The 19,723-nt window shown below is 31.6% G+C and overlaps 1 protein-coding gene and 1 long non-coding RNA gene across 2 annotated transcripts; one reads left to right on the top strand and one right to left on the bottom strand.

Annotated features, from left to right (window-relative positions):
* Positions 1–1,076: 1,076 nt before the first annotated feature.
* ND-B14.5B (NADH dehydrogenase (ubiquinone) B14.5 B subunit) lies at positions 1,077–18,226 on the bottom strand. The gene is made up of 3 exons (XM_011066539.2): positions 17,851–18,226; positions 7,773–7,916; positions 1,077–1,370 (listed from the first exon to the last, which is right to left on the bottom strand). Exons 1-3 carry the CDS (start codon positions 18,038–18,040, stop codon positions 1,321–1,323), a joined length of 384 nt encoding a protein of 127 aa, XP_011064841.1. The 5' UTR covers positions 18,041–18,226; the 3' UTR covers positions 1,077–1,320.
* On the top strand, positions 16,270–17,403 carry LOC147907997 (uncharacterized). The gene is made up of 2 exons (XR_015546799.1): positions 16,270–17,065; positions 17,212–17,403. It is a non-coding gene; the product is annotated as an uncharacterized LOC147907997 (long non-coding RNA).
* Positions 18,227–19,723: the final 1,497 nt, after the last annotated feature.

The following is a 19,723-nucleotide window of genomic DNA, read 5'->3' as shown; positions in this document are numbered from 1 at the left end:
CAACGTTCTTTTTACAAGTCGCAGACACCGACGAGATATTATTAAACCGATATCCTTACAGGATATATTCGTTCTTGTTAATTAAAATAATTAATGACTAATTCAGACTGGACGCAGCAAGTGGAGTAGCAACCAATCAGGTGATATTTACAGTGGCGTAAAAAATATCGCCTCACTGGTTGGTTGCTGCTCCGCTGCTTGACGCTTGCTGCGTCCAGTTCAGTCTGCACTAAGCATAAGAGTAAAAAACTGATAATATTACTGATATATACTATAATAATTTTATAATTTATTAATTCTGTAGACGTGTTTATCAGTATATATGTATTTAAAATTCGCAATAATACTCGAGTTTTCTTTAAAATTGTGATTTCGATGTCGTCAAAGTTTGATTATCAACAGAGATAACTGCAGAGAAAAAATTGTAATTTTTCGGCAATATATAGGATATTATAGCTTTACAAATATGCATATTTATTTATGGAGTATTTACGTAATAAAAAATTATGAATTTAATAATGTATTATAGCCAAATATATATGTTCATAGCAAATTTATATCAATTGTCGATAATGTCAGTGCTCTTCAATTATCTCTAGGCCTTTTTTATACCGCCGAAAATTTGCCCAGGATTGTCCTTAATAGTATCTCATCGGTGTCACAAGTAGTGAATCTTTTTGTGTTCTGATAATATTGTATTACCCAATTTATTCATGCTGTAAAAGGGTACGATAGAAATCGTGTCTTTGACCGTTTCTAAATTTTTCAGACAATGGACCTACATAAGAATTGTAAACCGTGTTTTTAATTGATTATCAATCATTATTGTTATTATTGTTATCATATGATTATTGTCTTCATATAAGAATATTTTTTTTTATTAGTCAAAATTTTGACTTTTAATCATTGTCGAAAAAATAAGTTGCGTCTATATTATTATCACTGAAGAAGGTTAAAAGACTAATCGAAATACGAATTATATAATCGTTTAACGATTGTTCTTCTCTTAATAAATTTTCTATTAACTTGTAAATATTGAGAGATGTTTTTAAATAATTAGCTTGTACAAGCGCCTATTCTCTTCCTCGAGCCCTTCTATTTCCTTTATTTTCTTATATACAACATTCCTTATTTATTATATATAAAAACAGTGTGTTGTTTTCGTTAATCGAAACACTATGTATTATATATATATAGATATATATTTTAAAATATATATACAATATGTCTACTTCATTGCATTGAACTGTACTGTCTGTCTGCATTGTAAGAGACACGCCATTAAGATGGTACAATCATCTCTAACAGTTTTCACATTAATTAACGCACTGGGGTCCACTCCTCCAACACTTGGCTATACTTTATACGTTCTGGAAAAAGAAACAAGAGTACATAGTATGTAATATTTTAAGTCAGATTATGATAAGCAGATATTTGGTGAACAGTTTTTTCTTCCAATACATTCACCATATTTTAGCTGGCTTTTTGTTAAAGCTGAGTTAGATAATTTTTGTATTAAAAAGAACAATAAAAACTTTTAATTTTTAGCTTAATTTATAGTATTAACTTAATAACAAATGTTTGAGTTTTACATAAAAATATGTATATACACTATCGCTCAAAAGTTTGGCACTCTACAATTTCTTAGATAAAACTGCATTAATTTTTATAAATATAATATTGTTGAAAATATCAATTTTTATTTTTTATATCATATTTTATTATCATATACATTTATTATCATATAACGTCTCTGGACACAGATTAGAAAAGATCTACACTCTGACGCAATGCTGCTAACTTTTTATCCATCATGAATTTTACTGCGTTTCATCGTTTGACTCACATTGAGTTTGATCAAACACATGATTGTCAATTCACACATCACTCTAGAATATCGACAACATGATGATTTATGACAAATATCATTTCACAATAACAACTATCAAGACTCAAAACATTTTTACTCAGTACTTAATACTAATACTACAGTCTGTTCAATAAAAACGTGATGCTCATTATGTTCAATAAAAACGTGATGCTCATTATTCTACAAAGAGCGACCGTAGCGATATCTTCCTGAACTCGTTTGAACCTTTATTTCGTGCTCTTTTGCGCAATATATCCTACCAGCATTGTGTAGTTTACGTCAGCGAATTTATTATTTTTACAATGAGTGCCAAATTCTTGAAGCGATACGAGGTGTTTTTAGTGAATGGAATGGCCGGCAATGTCCCCAGATGCTAATCCCATTGAAAATGTGTGGTCGTACATGAAGATGAAACTCAAAGGAAAGCCAGTGTACACGGTGGAGCAGCTGTCATTTCAAATTAAGAAGATATGGCGATCTTTGCCAAAGAAATATGCAGATAACCTCGTCGAAAGTATGGAAAAAAGATGTCATGCAATAATCAGTAATGGAGGTGATTGGACAAAATACTAGGATAGGTAATTGCGCAATAGCTAATAATGTGTACTTCAAAAAAAAAATAAAAAACTGTCCAAATGTTTATAGTTTTTTGATTATGGCAGACACTTTCTTATTGAACAGACTGTACAAATAATGAATGTACCATATTGACTGTACGGAACAACCAAACTCATGAATAGAAGACAGTAAATAATCTTTACACCGTTAATTTTAAAATTTAACCAAATTATATAATTTTATGATTTTATATTTTATTGTTTTATCAGATTTATATAACATCTACATTCGCGAACATTGATAATGACCCGATCGAAACATTTGTTTTGTTTATAATTTTATGTTTTCATAATGATTATTTTCACATTTTAAATATTAAACGTTCTAACAAAATTGACTTGTAGCTCTTCTATTTTAAAACATATGAAAAAAAGAGCATAAAAAACCACCGCACAAGTTATAGTTTGTGATATTTAATTATCATTACATTAATAAAAACATTAGATGTTTCGGCCACAATCTGGCCATCCTCAGTAAATTCATAATATTCTTAAAACGCAGAGTTACATATAGCTGACATTAAATTCAACCGTCGTATGATATAATTATATATAAACGTATTCTTTCATATGTGAAGGTGCCTAATAATTTACACCGCCAATTGTCATATCACGAAAAGTGTAGAACGAGAATTTCCAGATTCTAATTTAACAAATTTACGTATCATTAATATCTAATCGAAATGTGTGAGAATAGAATCGTTACCTGTTTTACAACAAAAAAATAATGATGAATCTCAAGTACATCCTTTGCACAGATGGAAATTTGTCGTGACATTATGTGTTATTATTTGTCATATCATATATTACCACTATTTATATGTATAAGTCAAAAGTTTAGAAAGTTCTAGAATTATTTTATTAAGTGTGAGAGAGATCTTTCTTAAGAAGAGGCAGATAAACATCAGGCAAACCTTTAGTGTCACTTTGCTTATTGATATCACTTATTTGGCCTTTAATGTATATCATTTCAGAAATTCTTCTTTTCATTAATGATTGTTCTGTGTCTAAAATTCTTATGTTATCCCAATCCAATTCATGCATCTTATTCAACTGGTAACGTGAAACCACTGACATCTCGGAAATGGATCTTCTTATATCAGCCTTATGTTCTTTTATACGAGTTTTTAATTTCCTTTTTGTTTGCGATATTAAAGCCATGAATATGTGAAAGTTTTTTAAATTTTTCAGATACTTTGCTTAAATATGATATTGTGAAAAACTTTTTCTTTGAATTAGAATTAGAGTCACTTTCGTTATTATTGTTCTCACGATTTTGATCTAAATTAGTTCTACTTTCCAAGATTTTTATTTTATTTTTTATTGTTGAAAATATGAATTTAAGAGGATAACCATTCATTAAAAGAGTGTGAATTAAATCAAAGATGTTTTTTTCTTGAAATTTTGGACGGGATAAAAGCAAAATTCTATCTCATTGCCCGTCTTCTATTTTACCATTGTCAATTTTTATTTTTAAACCTACGTGGAATGAAACCTGATTAAAACAATATCAAATTTTATACATTTACGAAGTTAGTGAATAAAGATATTCTAATATGCCGAATAGGGAAGCTCCGATGATCTTGATCTTGACATATGTTGTCGAAGTCATGACCCTGAGTGACCTCCACCAGATTTTAGCTGTCACTCGTCATTCATTAAAAAGTTATTAACAAAAGTATTAACAAAAGAAGTTTGAAAAATGATGTTTCTTTTTTACTATATAAAACAGAAAATTTCTACTTTAAAGTACATTTTACAACTTTCCACGCGAAGTGACTCCCACCCCTTGCTTAGGAGCGCATGACTTCCACACGAAGCGACTCTCATCCCACTTCTCTCTCTACTGAGAGGTGCGACTTTTACGCAAAGCGACTGCCACATCACCTCTCCCCCCTGCCAAGGGGTGTACGACTTTCCACGCGAAGCAACTTGGTGAGATGAGATGGAACTTGCTTCGTATGGAAAGTCGTGCGCCCCTTAGTAAGGGAGGAAGTCAGATGAGAGTCGCTTCGCGTGAAAAGTTGTAAAATATATTTTAATAATATATATATTTTAAAGCAGAAAATTTCTGTTTTATATAGTAGAAAAGAGACATCATTTTTCAAACTTTTTTGTTAATAACTTTTTAATGAATGACGGCTAAAATCTGGTGAAAGTCACCTTGACAACATATATCAAGGTCAAAGTCATCGGAGTTGCCTCCTCTATTTGGCATATTTATCAGATATTCTAAACTTTGAGCGGTAGTGTATTTATATGACTGTCGCCATAATAATTACTAGTAGTTAACAAAGCATAAACAAAAAATTCAGTACCAATTACTGACAATCATGAACATATTAATTATAAAATACCATTATGTTTATTCTACAATTGCGTAAGTTATAAGTTGTACTCATAAAAATTGATCACAGTCGAATATTCTCCTCAAATTCGAATGTGAATGATTAATCAATCTTTACAATTATAACTACTTACAAATATGCTTACATTTTTGTAGAATGGGCTTTAGGAACATTACTTATAAAAATAACGTATTACCATTAATGTTATTTTTTGAAAAAAACAATTCGTTACTATTGTAATTTAAAGAAAAATAATTATTAACAATAACATTATTGGACTGTACATGTGAAAACAACCAAGAGAATAAAGGTCCATAACGGTAAAGATTTTGAAAATAACAACGTGTTAAGTTATTGTATAAAAGAATATTTATTTAGTATAAGAATATGACTTTTTTAAAGATATAAAGCTTCGAATTTTTTTAGGGATCCTGTAGACCCCTAATGATCACGAAGGGTTAAACTTTTCTAATAAATCTTCTAATTCTTTGTATTAATATTTTTATTCTTTAATATACTTATCTTTAGGTATTCAGATTGTAATTTACAAGTGCAAATCAAAATTTTTTTTAAACTTAGTTTTTATATATTAAAGTCGTTGTTAATAGTGTAGCAAGGTGAGCCATTAGAATCTTGACAAAATTAAATGAAAATTTTGAAAGTTCCGCCTTATTAGAATTCACTTGTAGCTGCTTTGCATTGAAGTAGGCAGATGCGTGAATGAAACATTCCTAACTTCAAAGTACTCAAGTGAATATCGATTATGAATATCATGGAATATAAGCGAAGGACAGCGATCACTGAAAGTTTGCGCTAGAAGGACGCCAAGAGAAATAATAACATTTTTCAAATATTCGAAATCAACGATCTATGATGTTACCAAGAGATGTATGGCTTTAAACGGATCCGAGGAAGATTCCCCGGCAAAGAAGAAACACGCGAAGGGAAAAAATAACAAGGACTCTGGAACTCGTCCAAAGAGCCGAAGAGCTCATTTTGGAAAATCTAGGGACTTCGATTATGAAATTGGTGATCATTCTGAGAGAATTATTCGAACGTCTATCGGATTGTTAAAGAAGATTTGAAGTATATTTAAGGTATTTTTCCGGCTACAATCGCACTAAAAAATTAATCGCGTACAACCTACGAATGTGCCTCTCTGCGTGCTCTCTGAAGAGAGAAATTTTTGAGGCAAACGTACGCACATACGCATAAATGTCGTATCCTTGTACACGAACACTAATCCGCACTAAAAATAGTTGAAATATGACAAATAACATGAAATAGCATGTCTGTCTCGCCGCTCGGAGTGGAGAGTTCTGAAGTCTATCAAATTATTAAACTACTCTAATTTAGAAACGGCACCGCTAGGTCTCCCTATTTTTTTTTTATAAGGTTCCTATTTCTATATTATATATTTATTTTTTTTTTAAATCTGTAGAAGGTTTTCGCCGCAAAGTATTAAAACGTTGCTTCTACAAGGCTTGGTAGTTTACGTGTTAAAAGCTGAAACTTTGAAGGTGAATATCTCCATTTCGGTTAGGGTCTTTAAAATTTTAATCATGTATAGATAAAATTCTTTTGAATATATAATATATATAATATAAATACAAATTTCAAAAAAATCTGTAAAAACTCATTTTTTCGAAGAAATATCTTAAAGACGTATGACATATACGCAATCTTCAACAATCCGACGGACGTTCCAATAGCTCTCTTTTAAAACGACTAATTTCCTAGTCGAAGTTCCTGAGTCTTCTAAAATGAGCTCTTGGGCTGTTTGGATGAATTCCGGAATCCTTGTTTTTTCCCTCACGTGTTTCTTCTTTGCCGGGAAACCTTCCTCGGATTCCTCTAAAGTCACATATTTCTTGACAACATCATAGATCGTTGATTTCGGATATCCGAAAAACGATATAATTTCTCTTGGCATTCTTCTAGCGCGTAAACTTTCAATAATCGCTGCCCTTATACTCTCTATGATATTCGTAATTGACTTGATTACTTTGAAGTTAGAAATGTTTTATTTACACATCTGTCTACTTCAATACAAAGTAGCTACAGATAGTACAGGTAAATTATAATATGGCGAAAATTTCAAATTTTGTCCAGATTCTAACGACTCACCCTGTATTTCTATAGCTATTATTCATTACCAATATTAAAAATCAATAATTTATGTACATATACATATATGTATACTACTTTCAGTATTAGTAATAACTATTAAAATGTAGCTTAGATATAAAGTCAAAATATTTTTCAATATTTAAAGGACGGTAGAACTTTTGTCGCAATTGTTCGTTTTATTTATTTAAAACTGAAAATTATCACAATAATAACTCAATACTTAAAGAAAAATTGATACATTAAAATAAAGAATAAAATCCTTATTCACATCCTTATAAAATCACTGTCAGATATATACTTTAATCATTTAAAAATTAATTCAGAGTAGTTTAACAATAATATAAATAAGGATTTTATTCTTTATTTCAATATAGCAATTTTTCCTTGAACATAACGTCATAATTATAATAATTTTCGATTTTTAAAGAAAAATAAATAAGAAAATGTATAAATAAAACGATCAATAAAAAAGTGAAAATTGTACTCTCCTTTTTCTATTCCATAAAATGTATTATTTATACAATAAGAAATGCGGTTTATAAACTGGATATAGTATAAATAATTAAAAAATAATGATGAATGAAAAGTAATAGCTAAATTCGTTATTTTATTATTAAAAATGTAACAACATTTCCATTACCGTTATGGACATAAAAAAATGATTGGCACTTAACAAAGTAACGGTATAAAGATGTCATAAATAAGTCATTACTTTCCAATCTTGCAAAATATATACGCAATTGTGCAAACAAAAAGATTATTTTATTTAATACTTTAATTATCTAAGAATGAAGAAGAGCGCGTTACCTGGCTCGGGGAAAAGTTCTGGATGTCGGATAATATAATCTCTCAGTTTAGTATCACGTTCCGCTTGAAAATCGTCAACAAACTTCTTTACAAATTGTGACAAAACGTATCCCCCTGCTACGAACATAATATGCTTCTGTATTCCTAAACAAAAATATCCTTGATTTGAGACTGCGCCAATATTTGTGAGATTTGTGTTATTCCGAAATTCGCAATTCTACATTTAATCTTGATTTTAATCTTTTTTTTATTTTCTTGTTATAGTCAATTATTTTTCTCACATTCGACTGATTAGTTAATTTCTTACGATTTCAGACTTGAAGCTTAGGTAATGGTTTAAGTTCACATACAAAAGAACACATACAAAAGCATAAAGCAATAAAAGGCCATGGTACACAAAAAACCTAAAGCAGTAATACGCAAGCAGTAAGGAAATCAACATGTTGGATTGACTACTGTTACGTTATAGTCTTACGCTTTTAAATGTGTATAACTTGTATTTATATTAAATTTTATATATAATGCCTGTTCTATAATAGCTGTAAGCGCAGCTGTAAGTGATTGTAATTGTAAGAATTGACCAATCATAATCAAATATTCTTCTCATATCTGACTTGATTAGTCAATTCCTATAACTACTACAATCACTTACAACTACAATTACGATTATTGTATAATAAGCTTAAGATATAAGACTAAGTCCACAACCTTGCTTTAAAACCTTGCCGTAAGCCGTAAGTTGAAAGTGACGGACACAGGACTTATATTTTTAGGCCATAAGATTTGCTCAATTCACTTAAGTCTAACAGTTAAAGCCTAAAGATTGCGCAAAAATAGTTTAAAAACAGAAATTATTGTCACTTAATCTCTTTCAACTTATGACTTAAAGCCTGTCGAGTGAGAGTTCGGCGCACGGCTGGTATGATGCACGACAGTAAAATCAACTCAGTTTCTTTGTAATTTAACAAAAGAATTTCTTTAATATATTCAGTTACAAAGTCAAAAGATATAATTAATTAAAGATTAGATTAACAGAATATTAAAAGCGGTCACCTTTTCCAAATTGAGTTTGGAATCGCGGTGATGGAAAATCTCGGCGATTTTTCTCGACGCTTCTCGAAAGTTTCTATAATTACGTAAACATAGTAAGTAGTTGTAGTTGTAAAAATTGACTAATCACAGTCAAATATTTTCTTCATATTTGAGTGATTGATTAATTCTTATAACTACAATCACTTACAACTATGCTTACGCAATTATGAATTGAATGGGCTTAAGGCCTCTTAAAGCAAGGTTGGGGACCGAGACCAAGGATCTGAACACAAGGATTGCTGTAATACTTACAGACTTAAGTTGTAGATGTAAGCAACTTTGGCGTATGACGCGGAATGTATGTATATATTAGGTGTTGGAATTAATTCGTAGCGTTTTACAAGAGATGGCACAAGCAGTACACTATTTCGTTGTTACCTATAGTTCTGTATACATTGTAAACATCTATCATAGGACGTCATTTGCCGTACATAACCTTTCTTGAAATCATAAATAACAATACTGTATAATTCATTGAATATGTCAAAATTTGTGCCAGATAAAGTGTTTTTGCGGGGAGTTTTGCTTCATTACTTTAATATGAACAAAAGTGCAGCTGAAGCTCATCGTATTTTAGTGGATGTGTATAGTGAACATGCTCTGGCTGAGCAAACGTGTAGGAAGTGGTTTGCACGTTTTAAAGCTGGTGATTTCGACTTGGATGACAAGGAGCGACCTGGTCAGCCGAAAAAATTTGAAGATAACGATTTGCAGGCACTGCTCAATGAAAACTCATGTCAAACACTTAAAGAATTATCTACGTCATTGGAAGTTGACTTCTCAACAATAGGAAAAGGTCTTAAAAGTTTGGGCATGATCCAGAAGGAAGGACATTGGGTCCCATATGAATTGAAACCAAGGGATATTGAGAGACGTTTTCTCACGTGCGAACTGCTGCTTCAACGGCAGAAAAGAAAAGGTTTTTTGCATCGGATTGTTACCGGTGACGAAAAGTGGATCCATTATGACAATCCAAAGCGCAGAAAGTCATGGGTTAAGCCCGGCGAACCATCAACATCAGTGGCAAAGCCCAATATCCATGGCTCAAAGCTCCTGCTCTGTATTTGGTGGGATCAGAAGGGTGTCATATACTACGAACTGCTAAAACCGCATGAAACCGTTACTGGAGATCTCTACCGACGGCAACTGATGCGCTTGAGCCGTGCATTGAAGCAAAAACGGTCGGAATACTTCGAAAGACACGATAAAGTCATCTTGCTGCACGACAATGCTCGCCCACACGTTGCAAAACCGGTAAAAACATACCTGGAAACACTTAAATGGGAAGTGCTACCGCACTCGCCGTATTCTCCTGATATTGCACCTAGCGACTACCACTTGTTTCGATCATTAGCTCATAGCTTGTGCGAGCAGAAGTTCACATCTTACGAAGATTGTACAAAATGGTTCGATTCCTGGATTTCATCTAAAGATGAACAGTTCTTCCGACGCGGTATTCATTCACTGCCCGAAAGATGGTCAAAAGTAGTAGAAAGTGATGGGAAGTACTTTCATTAATGTATTTTTTAATGCTCATGTGAAATAAATAACATTCTTTCATTAAAAAAACGCTACGAATTAATTCCAACACCTAATATATTGCTGTATCTCTTGATAGCGTACTGTCACATCAAAGTTTGTGTGTTGCTTATGCTTAACTTTCTGTCGTAAGTGTTATGGCAATCCTTGTGTTCAGACTCTAAGTTATAAAACAATTCTTGTGCGTTACTAAAGATGTAAGATTTAAGTCATAAAACACTGTCTTAAGATTATAAGTCAACCTTTCTGCTAAGTCTGGTTCTATAATAGGTATTTTAGCCTTAAATAAGAAATTAATCAATTACAGTGGAATGCCAGGAGAATAATTCACTATGATTCGTTTATTTCTTATGGCTTAAGTCTTAAAAACCCATTGTAGATCTGAGCTAAGGGCTATCGCAGACGAAATTCCGTAATGGACTTTCTACAATAAGTCATTACCTGATCTTTAAATTTTAAGTCATAAGAAATTGACCATTATATTAGGTGTACAAATAAGTTTCCGCCGTTTGACAAAAGACGGCGCCACTAGCAAGCTATGGTTAAAATTGTCTGATGTAAAACATTATATCCTAAGGTTGGACATCTGTCAACAACATAACCTTGAAATACTAGCGATTTTGTATCAGCATCATATATTTTTTTTTGCGAAAATACCGAATTTTGAGCCGAATAAGCGTCATTTGCGGGAACTTTTGATTTACTTCTTTAATTTGAAGAAATCTGCAGCTGCGGCTCATCGATTGCTTGTAGAAGCATATGGTGAGGCTGCCTTAAGTGAGAGAAGTTGTCGTGAATGGTTTCAAAAATTTAAGAACGGTGAATTTGACATCGAAGACAAAGAACGGAAGGCCGAAAGTGTACGAAGACGCGGAATTGGAAGCATTATTGAATGAAGATTCGTGCCAAAGGCAAAAAGAACGCAAAAAGAACTTGCACTTACATTAGGAGCGACTCAACAAGCAATTTCATATCAGTAAATGCTTAATTTTTGATAAAAAACGGCGGAAACTTATTTGTACACCTAATAGTTGATTATTCTTCTCAGGTCTTAAGGACCAGGATTAAGCGGGGCAGAGAGAGGAGCTAAAGAGACTACAGTCTCAGGCTCCATCTTTTTAGGGACTTTTAGTCTCAGCTTAAAATGGTATTTCATTGATAAAAGTAAATAATCAAATACAAATAATTAAAATTTTTAATTTTATAATACATTCCTCGTACAATAAAACACACAAGTCACACACGATCCACAATGACTGATACTAGACTATCGTTATTGGTATTATTAGCAATACAGAGCGAACTGCTGAAAAATCTTGATTTTAATCAATAAATTTGCACAATAAATCAAGAAAAAACTTTTGTAAATACCACTAAAATTTCAATAAAATATGAATTATCTTTATCTATTTCTTTTCAGCATTCGGAATTGTATTGTATCTTTTAAGCAAAAACAAAAATCATTATATGGACAATCACATTCTTCAAATAGAAAATGCAAAATATGTTTATATTTTGTTATTATGATTGTTATCAATAAATAATTTTGGTAATTATTCAGAAAAATTGTCTCATCTCTAATTTCGATGAAATTAGACTCATTCGACGCATTTTTGGACAAAATGAAAGAATCTGGCAGAAAAAAGTGCAGAACTGCCCTGCGAAGCGAACTATTAAGTATTAAAGTTGACGGTTGAGATTAGAAAATCTGTCACAATTGCGAAATATTGCGATGATAGCATGTATTGCGATCACCTTTTCATGCTTTATGATTACATGTGCATACATTGTATATGCATACTAACTTGCTTTTACAGCGATATATTAATGTTCGTTTATTAATAAAGATAGCCTATCGGAGACCGTTCCAAATCCTTTTTAAATGAATACGGTTAAGTAGATTTGCATACTATTTATCAATAATATAAAATCCTTATAGAACACTGAACGCGTGACAGCAATTTAACAATTCTCTGTCATAACATTCATAGATGCAAATACGTGTTTCCAGTCATCGCACAGTGATCTAAATCAATTGCGTAGCGCGGAAAAAGTTAAAAAAAAAAAAGAATAATTTAATTTGAGTATTTTGAGCATTTTATATTATTGTAAACATTCTAAAATATTAAAAACTATAAATTTTCGTCTAATAATGTTAATTTAATGACGTATATAATGACGTTCAATGACGTATATAATAATTTTATTTATGTTCCGATCATTAATGTACCGTCGCGACAGCTTTAATGACACGTTATAAATCGTTGCTATTTTCATAAGATGTGTTGTTGTTTATGATTTTATTGGAATGACTCCCAATCAGGTAATTTTTTAATAGATTTTTTATATTTGATGCTAAATTTAATATCGATTACTGCACTTATAGATTAATAGTTCAATACTTATAACATTAAACTTTTCAAAGTCTGATAAAAAATTGCAGACATTTGTAGATGTTGAACTTAGGTTAAATCTCAACATTTTTTATCGAAGAATTCGTGCTGTAAAAATAAAATGCGCACATGTGCGGTTTATAAAGTTATAATATTAGGTGTTGGAATTAATTCGTAGCGTTTTTTAATGAAAGAATGTTATTTATTTCACATGAGCATTAAAAAATACATTAATGAAAGTACTTCCCATCACTTGTAAAACGCTACGAATTAATTCCAACACCTAATAATTTTTTAGTAAGAGTATTCTAAGTATGAAGCATTTGGAATTATTTTTTCAATAGCGCAAACATAAGAATTTGGAGAGAACAAAATTAATAGTTCAACTAAAAGAATTTTGTATTTTAATGTAAAAGAAAATATAAATACAGATTTACTTAAAGATATATTATGAATATAGAGATATATTATTGAAATTTATGAAAAATATCGAAGATCGTTAGAAAAATGTAGTCGCAACGTGAAAACGTTCAAATCTACAAATAGTAAATGGTTGAATTCAAATTTTGAGATTTTATCTGTAAGTACACTGTAAAAAATTTACATGTTAAATTATATCATCAAGCCGCCGTTATTGTTTCTCAAATATGTATATGTGTTGTCTGATTATATATGCAATAATTAATAATTTTTATTATGTTCTGAGAGAGATAAAATCTAAAATATTAACAATAAATAATATTTAGTAGGGTTAATACGAAATTTGTAATTTTTTTCATGCTGCGAACTGCAATCATTGTGCATCGTGCGAAAATTTTTTAAAAAAGAAAATCTTTGTAAATTATTATTTAAAAGATGTTAAAAATTTAAAAGGTAATTGATTTAATATAATTAAAGAGTGATAGAATTCAAAAATATCAAGCGTTTTATGATTACTTTTGCGGATTATTATAAAATTTGTTCCAAAGTTCGAAAGGACTCGTGTCCAAATTGGACAGTACAGATAATTTATAAATCTGATTGTAGTACTGGTGATTGGCCGATCAGATCTGATCCAAGAAATTAAATCAATAAAGTATCATAAGTTATCAGACTCAGATTAATTGAGTTTTATTGATTTCAATTCTAATAATATAAACTGTCAATAATTTCTTTTTTCTGAATAAAATTTTTATCTTTGTCAAATTGCTCGTTTTTACTCAATACTAACAAAAAATACATTAAAATGTTTTTTAAAATTCTATCTTAAAGTTCATAAAAATAGGAGTGTCCGATTTGAAATCGATGGTTCCAAAATAATAAAGTAGGAGATTTCATTTACTTCGTAAACATTTCAAAAAAAGTAATATACTTTTCATCTTAGAAGCCTCAGGGGCTCATTTCAAAAAATTATTTTATTAGAACACAGCTGAAAAATCTTCTAATGCTGCGTCTTTTATTCTATTCTATGTTGTTTTTTAAAATCGAGAAATTTAATTCGATGCATCTCTCTGGCGGTACCGCATGCTGCTCGACGACACTCTATTTCCATTCGATTGATAAAAATGTGGACTAAATATTTTACAAAAACGATTTTCAACTGATTATAGCAACACACACACACACACACACACACACACACACACACACACACACACACACACGCACGCACGCACGCACGCACGCACGCACGCACGCACGCACGCACGCACGCACGCACGCACGCACGCACGCACGCACGCACGCACGCACGCACGCACGCACGCACGCACGCACGCACGCACGCACGCACGCACGCACGCACGCACGCACGCACGCACGCACGCACGCACGCACGCACGCACGCACGCACGCACGCACGCACGCACGCACGCACGCACGCACGCACGCACGCACGCACGCACGCACGCACGCACGCACGCACGCACGCACGCACGCACGCACGCACGCACGCACGCACACACACACACACACACGTATGTATTTGTAGATCTTCCTGATAGTGTATTCTTATAGTATTTCATGATCCAACTTGTATTAAATCTCAACACACCATTAATTTATCTATCGTTTAGAAACAAAATGAGTTTTTTTTTTGCAGAGTTTAAACGACCTATTTTATTATTTTTGAAAGATTTCCCAAGCTTTCGTGAATAAATAAGCATTTTTTCATGAATATACGAACTTTCAAAATAATAACTGCATAGATTTAAAGGTGTCAATCAGGGCAATTTTAGCCATTTTTGAACTTCCTCCTTTATTTATATTATTATCAAAATTTTTGATAATATATTATGAATTATTTGGATCATCAATTATGATTTCATTGAAATTCCATTCCTGCTTTTGTCTTTATTTGATATATATAATTTATTTCAATTATTATAATTAAATCATATTTTTTTTTATTATGTACATTAATTTTCTAATAGAGTTTTTTTAATGTCAAATTGAGGCATTTAATTTGAGACTGTCAAAATGTAAGAAATAAGTTTATTTTATTAACGAACAAGCCAATCGATCATACATTTTATTCTTTTATCGTTCAGGACTCACGAAATAGATGTCAACACATTAGGGTAAATTTTTTTTACCCTTGCGGGATCGTCTTCTTAGATTTAGATTTGCTTTGTCGTTTGTAACGTACACGTCTTTTTCCAATTCACTTTAATAAAACCATTTTGTGTAATCAATATACAAACGTCCTTCATCCAAAACCTCCAAAACACAAAATCATAAAACGATATACTTTAGAACTTGTAAAAAAATTTTTCTATCCTTAAAAACGTTTTATAATCCAGTTAAATGCAACTTTTAAAGGTCCTGGGAAAATTCCAACTGGATCTTGTTCTGAGTGAACAATTTCAGGGGAGTAACGATCCATTTTAACGCTTGGAACCTGGATAAAATTGATCTTGAACACGAAATTTTGCCTTTTTATCACATTAATTGGGCTGTATTTCTTAAGATGTATGTATATCGTAGAGCTAAATAAATTATCGCATCGTGTTCAGTGACCAAAAAGAAAACATACAGTACCACATTTAAAATCCGGAAGCTGTTTTTGTATCAAACATGTACGAGGGCAAGATGAAAAGTAACCGACCTCAACATGAAAACATGAACTATGTACAAAGTTTTTAATTAAGTACCAAGTGTTATATATCAAATTACTCGTATTAAAAATATCTATAATTTATACTTTGACCACTTTTCTGAACAATTCATAGCTAAAAAGTTAGAGTCAAAAATATGTTAGCGCTTTTTTTCAAATCTGCCGCAGCAACTTATAAGCCTACCGAGCCTATGCTAACCTGTAGAGAAAAATGGTCAAGGCAGAAATTGTAGCCGCCTTTAATATGAGCAATATGATATATAACACTTGAATATATACCGAAAAGTTTGACTTCGATGGCGGCATCTTCAACAAGTTGTACTTTTTTTCTTAAATTTTCGTTTTTTGCTTTTTTTCTTATGGTTTTTTGGCTATAACTTTTTAGCTGTGAATTGTTTAGCAAAGTGGTCAAAGGAGAAATTATAGATATTTTCAATGCAAGTAATTTGATATATAACACTTGGTACTTAACTGAAAACTGCGTTCATGTTCATGTTTCATGTTGAGGTCGGTTACTTTTCACCTTGCCCTCGTATTAAGGAAAATCTAAACTTTGATTTAAAAATTGTTCATTAGCGACCTCTAAATCTTAATATTTTTTAATAAACATTTAAAGTTTTTTTGGTATGAAATGGAAGCTTTTAAGCTAAGAAGTCAGTTAAAAAAAATTTTTTTTCCTTGTCAGTCTAAAAGCTTCCCTAGTAAAACCAAAGTTAATTTTTTTTTTTTTTAAGTTAAATTTCGCTTTGCGTGCAAACTTCGAAATTTATGAAATCTATGGAACTACACTTCCTAACCAGAATATAATCAACTTTAACAATTAATAATTCTCAATCTTGATACATGCTCCAACGACTAAATCTAAGGATAAATGTGAAATCAGCCAATGCGAGCCAACACAGGTTTTAAACGTGTCTAAATTCATATATTTAATCTTGAAAAGGATTTTCAAACATTTCAATCCTTTCGATTGGATCTTCTTCAGTGTATTGATGATAAAATCCATTCGTATAATTAAATTTAAGAGGTACAATAGAATTAGAGAATCGTTAACATACTATGATTTATTCATACTATGATTTCAATATTGTCTGTCGTATCTAATAGAATACTCAAATCATATATTTCAAATTATTTATAATTTAATAATGGTTTCGAATAAATTATTATATTAGGTGTTGGAATTAATTCGTAGCGTTTTTAATGAAAGAATGTTATTTATTTCACATGAGCATTAAAAAATACATTAATGAAAGTACTTCCCATCACTTGTAAAACGCTACGAATTAATTCCAACACCTAATATTATAAGTTAAATTAGTTAAAAAACTCATGTAATAATGTTAACGATGATCTATTAAATAAGACATGTTAGCATCAAGATGTTCTGAGCATATGTAAAAAGTCAAAATCGATTATCGGTGATAATATAAGGGGAATAAATAAATACAAACATGTATAAACTATATAGGATAACCTAAGGAAATAAAACATGGTAATGTCAAATTTTTTTTAATAAATCATGATGTAATGAATCTAATAATTCTGTGCAATTTCTCCTGCACAGTCTGTTTTTTGTTTTTTAATAAAAATGAATTCTAAAATAAGGCGTTTATTATAATTCTAACGAGATTAATATCTCGGTTCGCAGGACAGAACGATGATTTTTTTGGTAGATTCTTTCGTTTCATGCAAATACACATCGGATATAATAACTCAATTTCATTGATTTTTGAGCTGCGGAAGCTAAACTATATAATTACCGAATTTTCTTGCTGCCAAATGTGTGTGCGCGACGCCAAAATAAAATATACACGTAAAATAGAAACACAATACTTGTCCATATAATTGTCCGAAATCGAATACTGCATTACATAATCACGTTACGAGATTAATAAGTTGCTGAGAATAAAGAAATAAATCTCGCATTTGATCGTTGAAGAAATCGAAATACACTTACCGGCATAAAACGGCTTATTGTTATATACATTTGAGAATGTTGGCATCGCGAAACCGCCTAACATAAGTACTATTTCCGTCGAGTACTTCGACAGCACACTGTGCTCATACGTGGGATCCGGTTTGAGCAGATCAAGAGCCCATTGAACCTCCGGATGTTCACTCAACTCGTGTGAATGATGTTTACTCATTTTTTTCTTTTATTGATGAGAATTACTACCTACGTATTAAAATCAACAATTAGGAAAACGCGGCGCTCTACTCAGAATATGTAATAATAAGTCAGAATGAATCGGTAGCAGACAGCGAAAATCCACGAAAACAACAAAAATCACAATAGAAGATTTTATGCGATCGAGCGAGATATGTTGATCGCAGCGACATCTGATGAAAAAGTATGGAAACTGCGACCCAGGGAATCGATTGTGTATCTTAAAACGAAGTGAAAATTACAAAAGTGAGCGAATTTGCTAGAATACTGATAATTTCATTGATCAACATCTAATAAATTTGCTCACTTTTGTACAATAATTTTCGCCTTGTTTAAAAATATAGAATCAACTCCCTAGTTTACATCGCACACTTGATGGCGCGATCCCATGCGGAATTAAAGTCACTAGATAAAAAAGTATTGCGATGGGAAAATTCATTGAATTTGGAAGCAAAATGGTGAATAGTTCAGATAGTACATTTCATGTAACTTCCTACACATTAAGTGCAATCCTAATCTGATTCTGTTATAATTTTAGCATTGGCTGCGTTCAGCAGAACACAATAATTTTGCAACCGTTTTATGATTCTCTGCTGAGATTGGACCATTCCTCTTGATCTAAAAGCATAACTCAATCAGCGCGAAGAAAACTTCCAACAGTCATAACAATGAATGTCAGATGTCGTAATGTGAATCTTATATTTCAAATGTATACGCTAGGTTCATTCGGAGCGACCCTGAGCAGCTCAGAGAGACAAAACGAACAATACTTTTATATGCTTTTGTGACTTTATGTAAACATAGAACTGATTACAAAACGTCAAAAATGCCCGGTTGCGGTATTGAGAATTGCAAAAATGCAGCGAAAGACGCTTTCGTTTAATTCGCGTGCCAACAGGCGATAGGCGTAAAGAATGGCTTTAATGAATTGAAAAAAAAAACGTTATTGGAAAGGCTGTAATTTGTGAGGTATAATTTTTTATTTGTAAGGTTTTATTTTCCCTTCTACAATATGTATGTTTCGATCCGCAGAAATTTATTTTCCTATGTCCCATTGAAGCGGAACTTGCGGATGCGCAATCAATGTAAGCCAATGACGAACGCTATTCTAGTAGATCTAATGAAAGTGATTACGGGAAGACCCTTGCGATTAGTTAGAACTAACTGCGCATTCCGCAAATTTCGCTCAATGAGACATAGAAAAACACATTTCAGCGGAGCGGAATCGGCGGAATAAAGCCACGACTAATTACGCGTTTCGCCAACTCCGCATTACGCCAACTCCGCTAAAGTCACTAGATAACAAAGTACCGTGACTGTCACCATTTTGGCTCCATAACGCGCGGTTATTTAAAACTTATGTATGAATGATAAAAATTATATTATTGAATTTATATATATATAAATATATATACAATATATTTCTATATATGTATACATATGTAACATTTTTAAAAAAATTTTACATAGAAATTTTATATAATGATCTCCTATTTACTAATATTGGTATGTTACTGAAGCTACATTGGATGCGCATATGTCTGAAACCCGACCTCGGAGACTCCACAATAAAAGGAACAGGGAATTGAGAACATAAAATAAGAATTTCAACCTATCAGAAATCATGTATTGTAGAATACACAGTTTCTTATAGGTTGAAATT

This window comes from Acromyrmex echinatior, chromosome 11 (assembly GCF_024713525.1).
Source record: "Acromyrmex echinatior isolate Ae372 chromosome 11, ASM2471352v2, whole genome shotgun sequence".
Classification (NCBI taxonomy): Eukaryota; Metazoa; Arthropoda; class Insecta; order Hymenoptera; family Formicidae; genus Acromyrmex; species Acromyrmex echinatior.
Note: the sequence above shows the minus strand (reverse complement) of the source record. Positions and strands in the feature narration are given on the sequence as shown.

What these genes read in the sequence shown, in the direction of transcription:
- ND-B14.5B (XM_011066539.2), bottom strand. Translation starts at nt 18,040, where the DNA reads ATGAGTAAACATCATTCACACGAGTTGAGTGAACATCCGGAGGTTCAA. An exon ending in CAATAAGCCGTTTTATGCCG is followed by an intron (nt 7,917 to 17,850) that starts GTAAGTGTATTT and finishes ATTTTTGTTTAG; the next exon opens with GAATACAGAAGCATATTATG. An exon ending in AGAACTTTTCCCCGAGCCAG is followed by an intron (nt 1,371 to 7,772) that starts GTAACGCGCTCT and finishes TTCTTTTTCCAG; the next exon opens with AACGTATAAAGTATAGCCAA.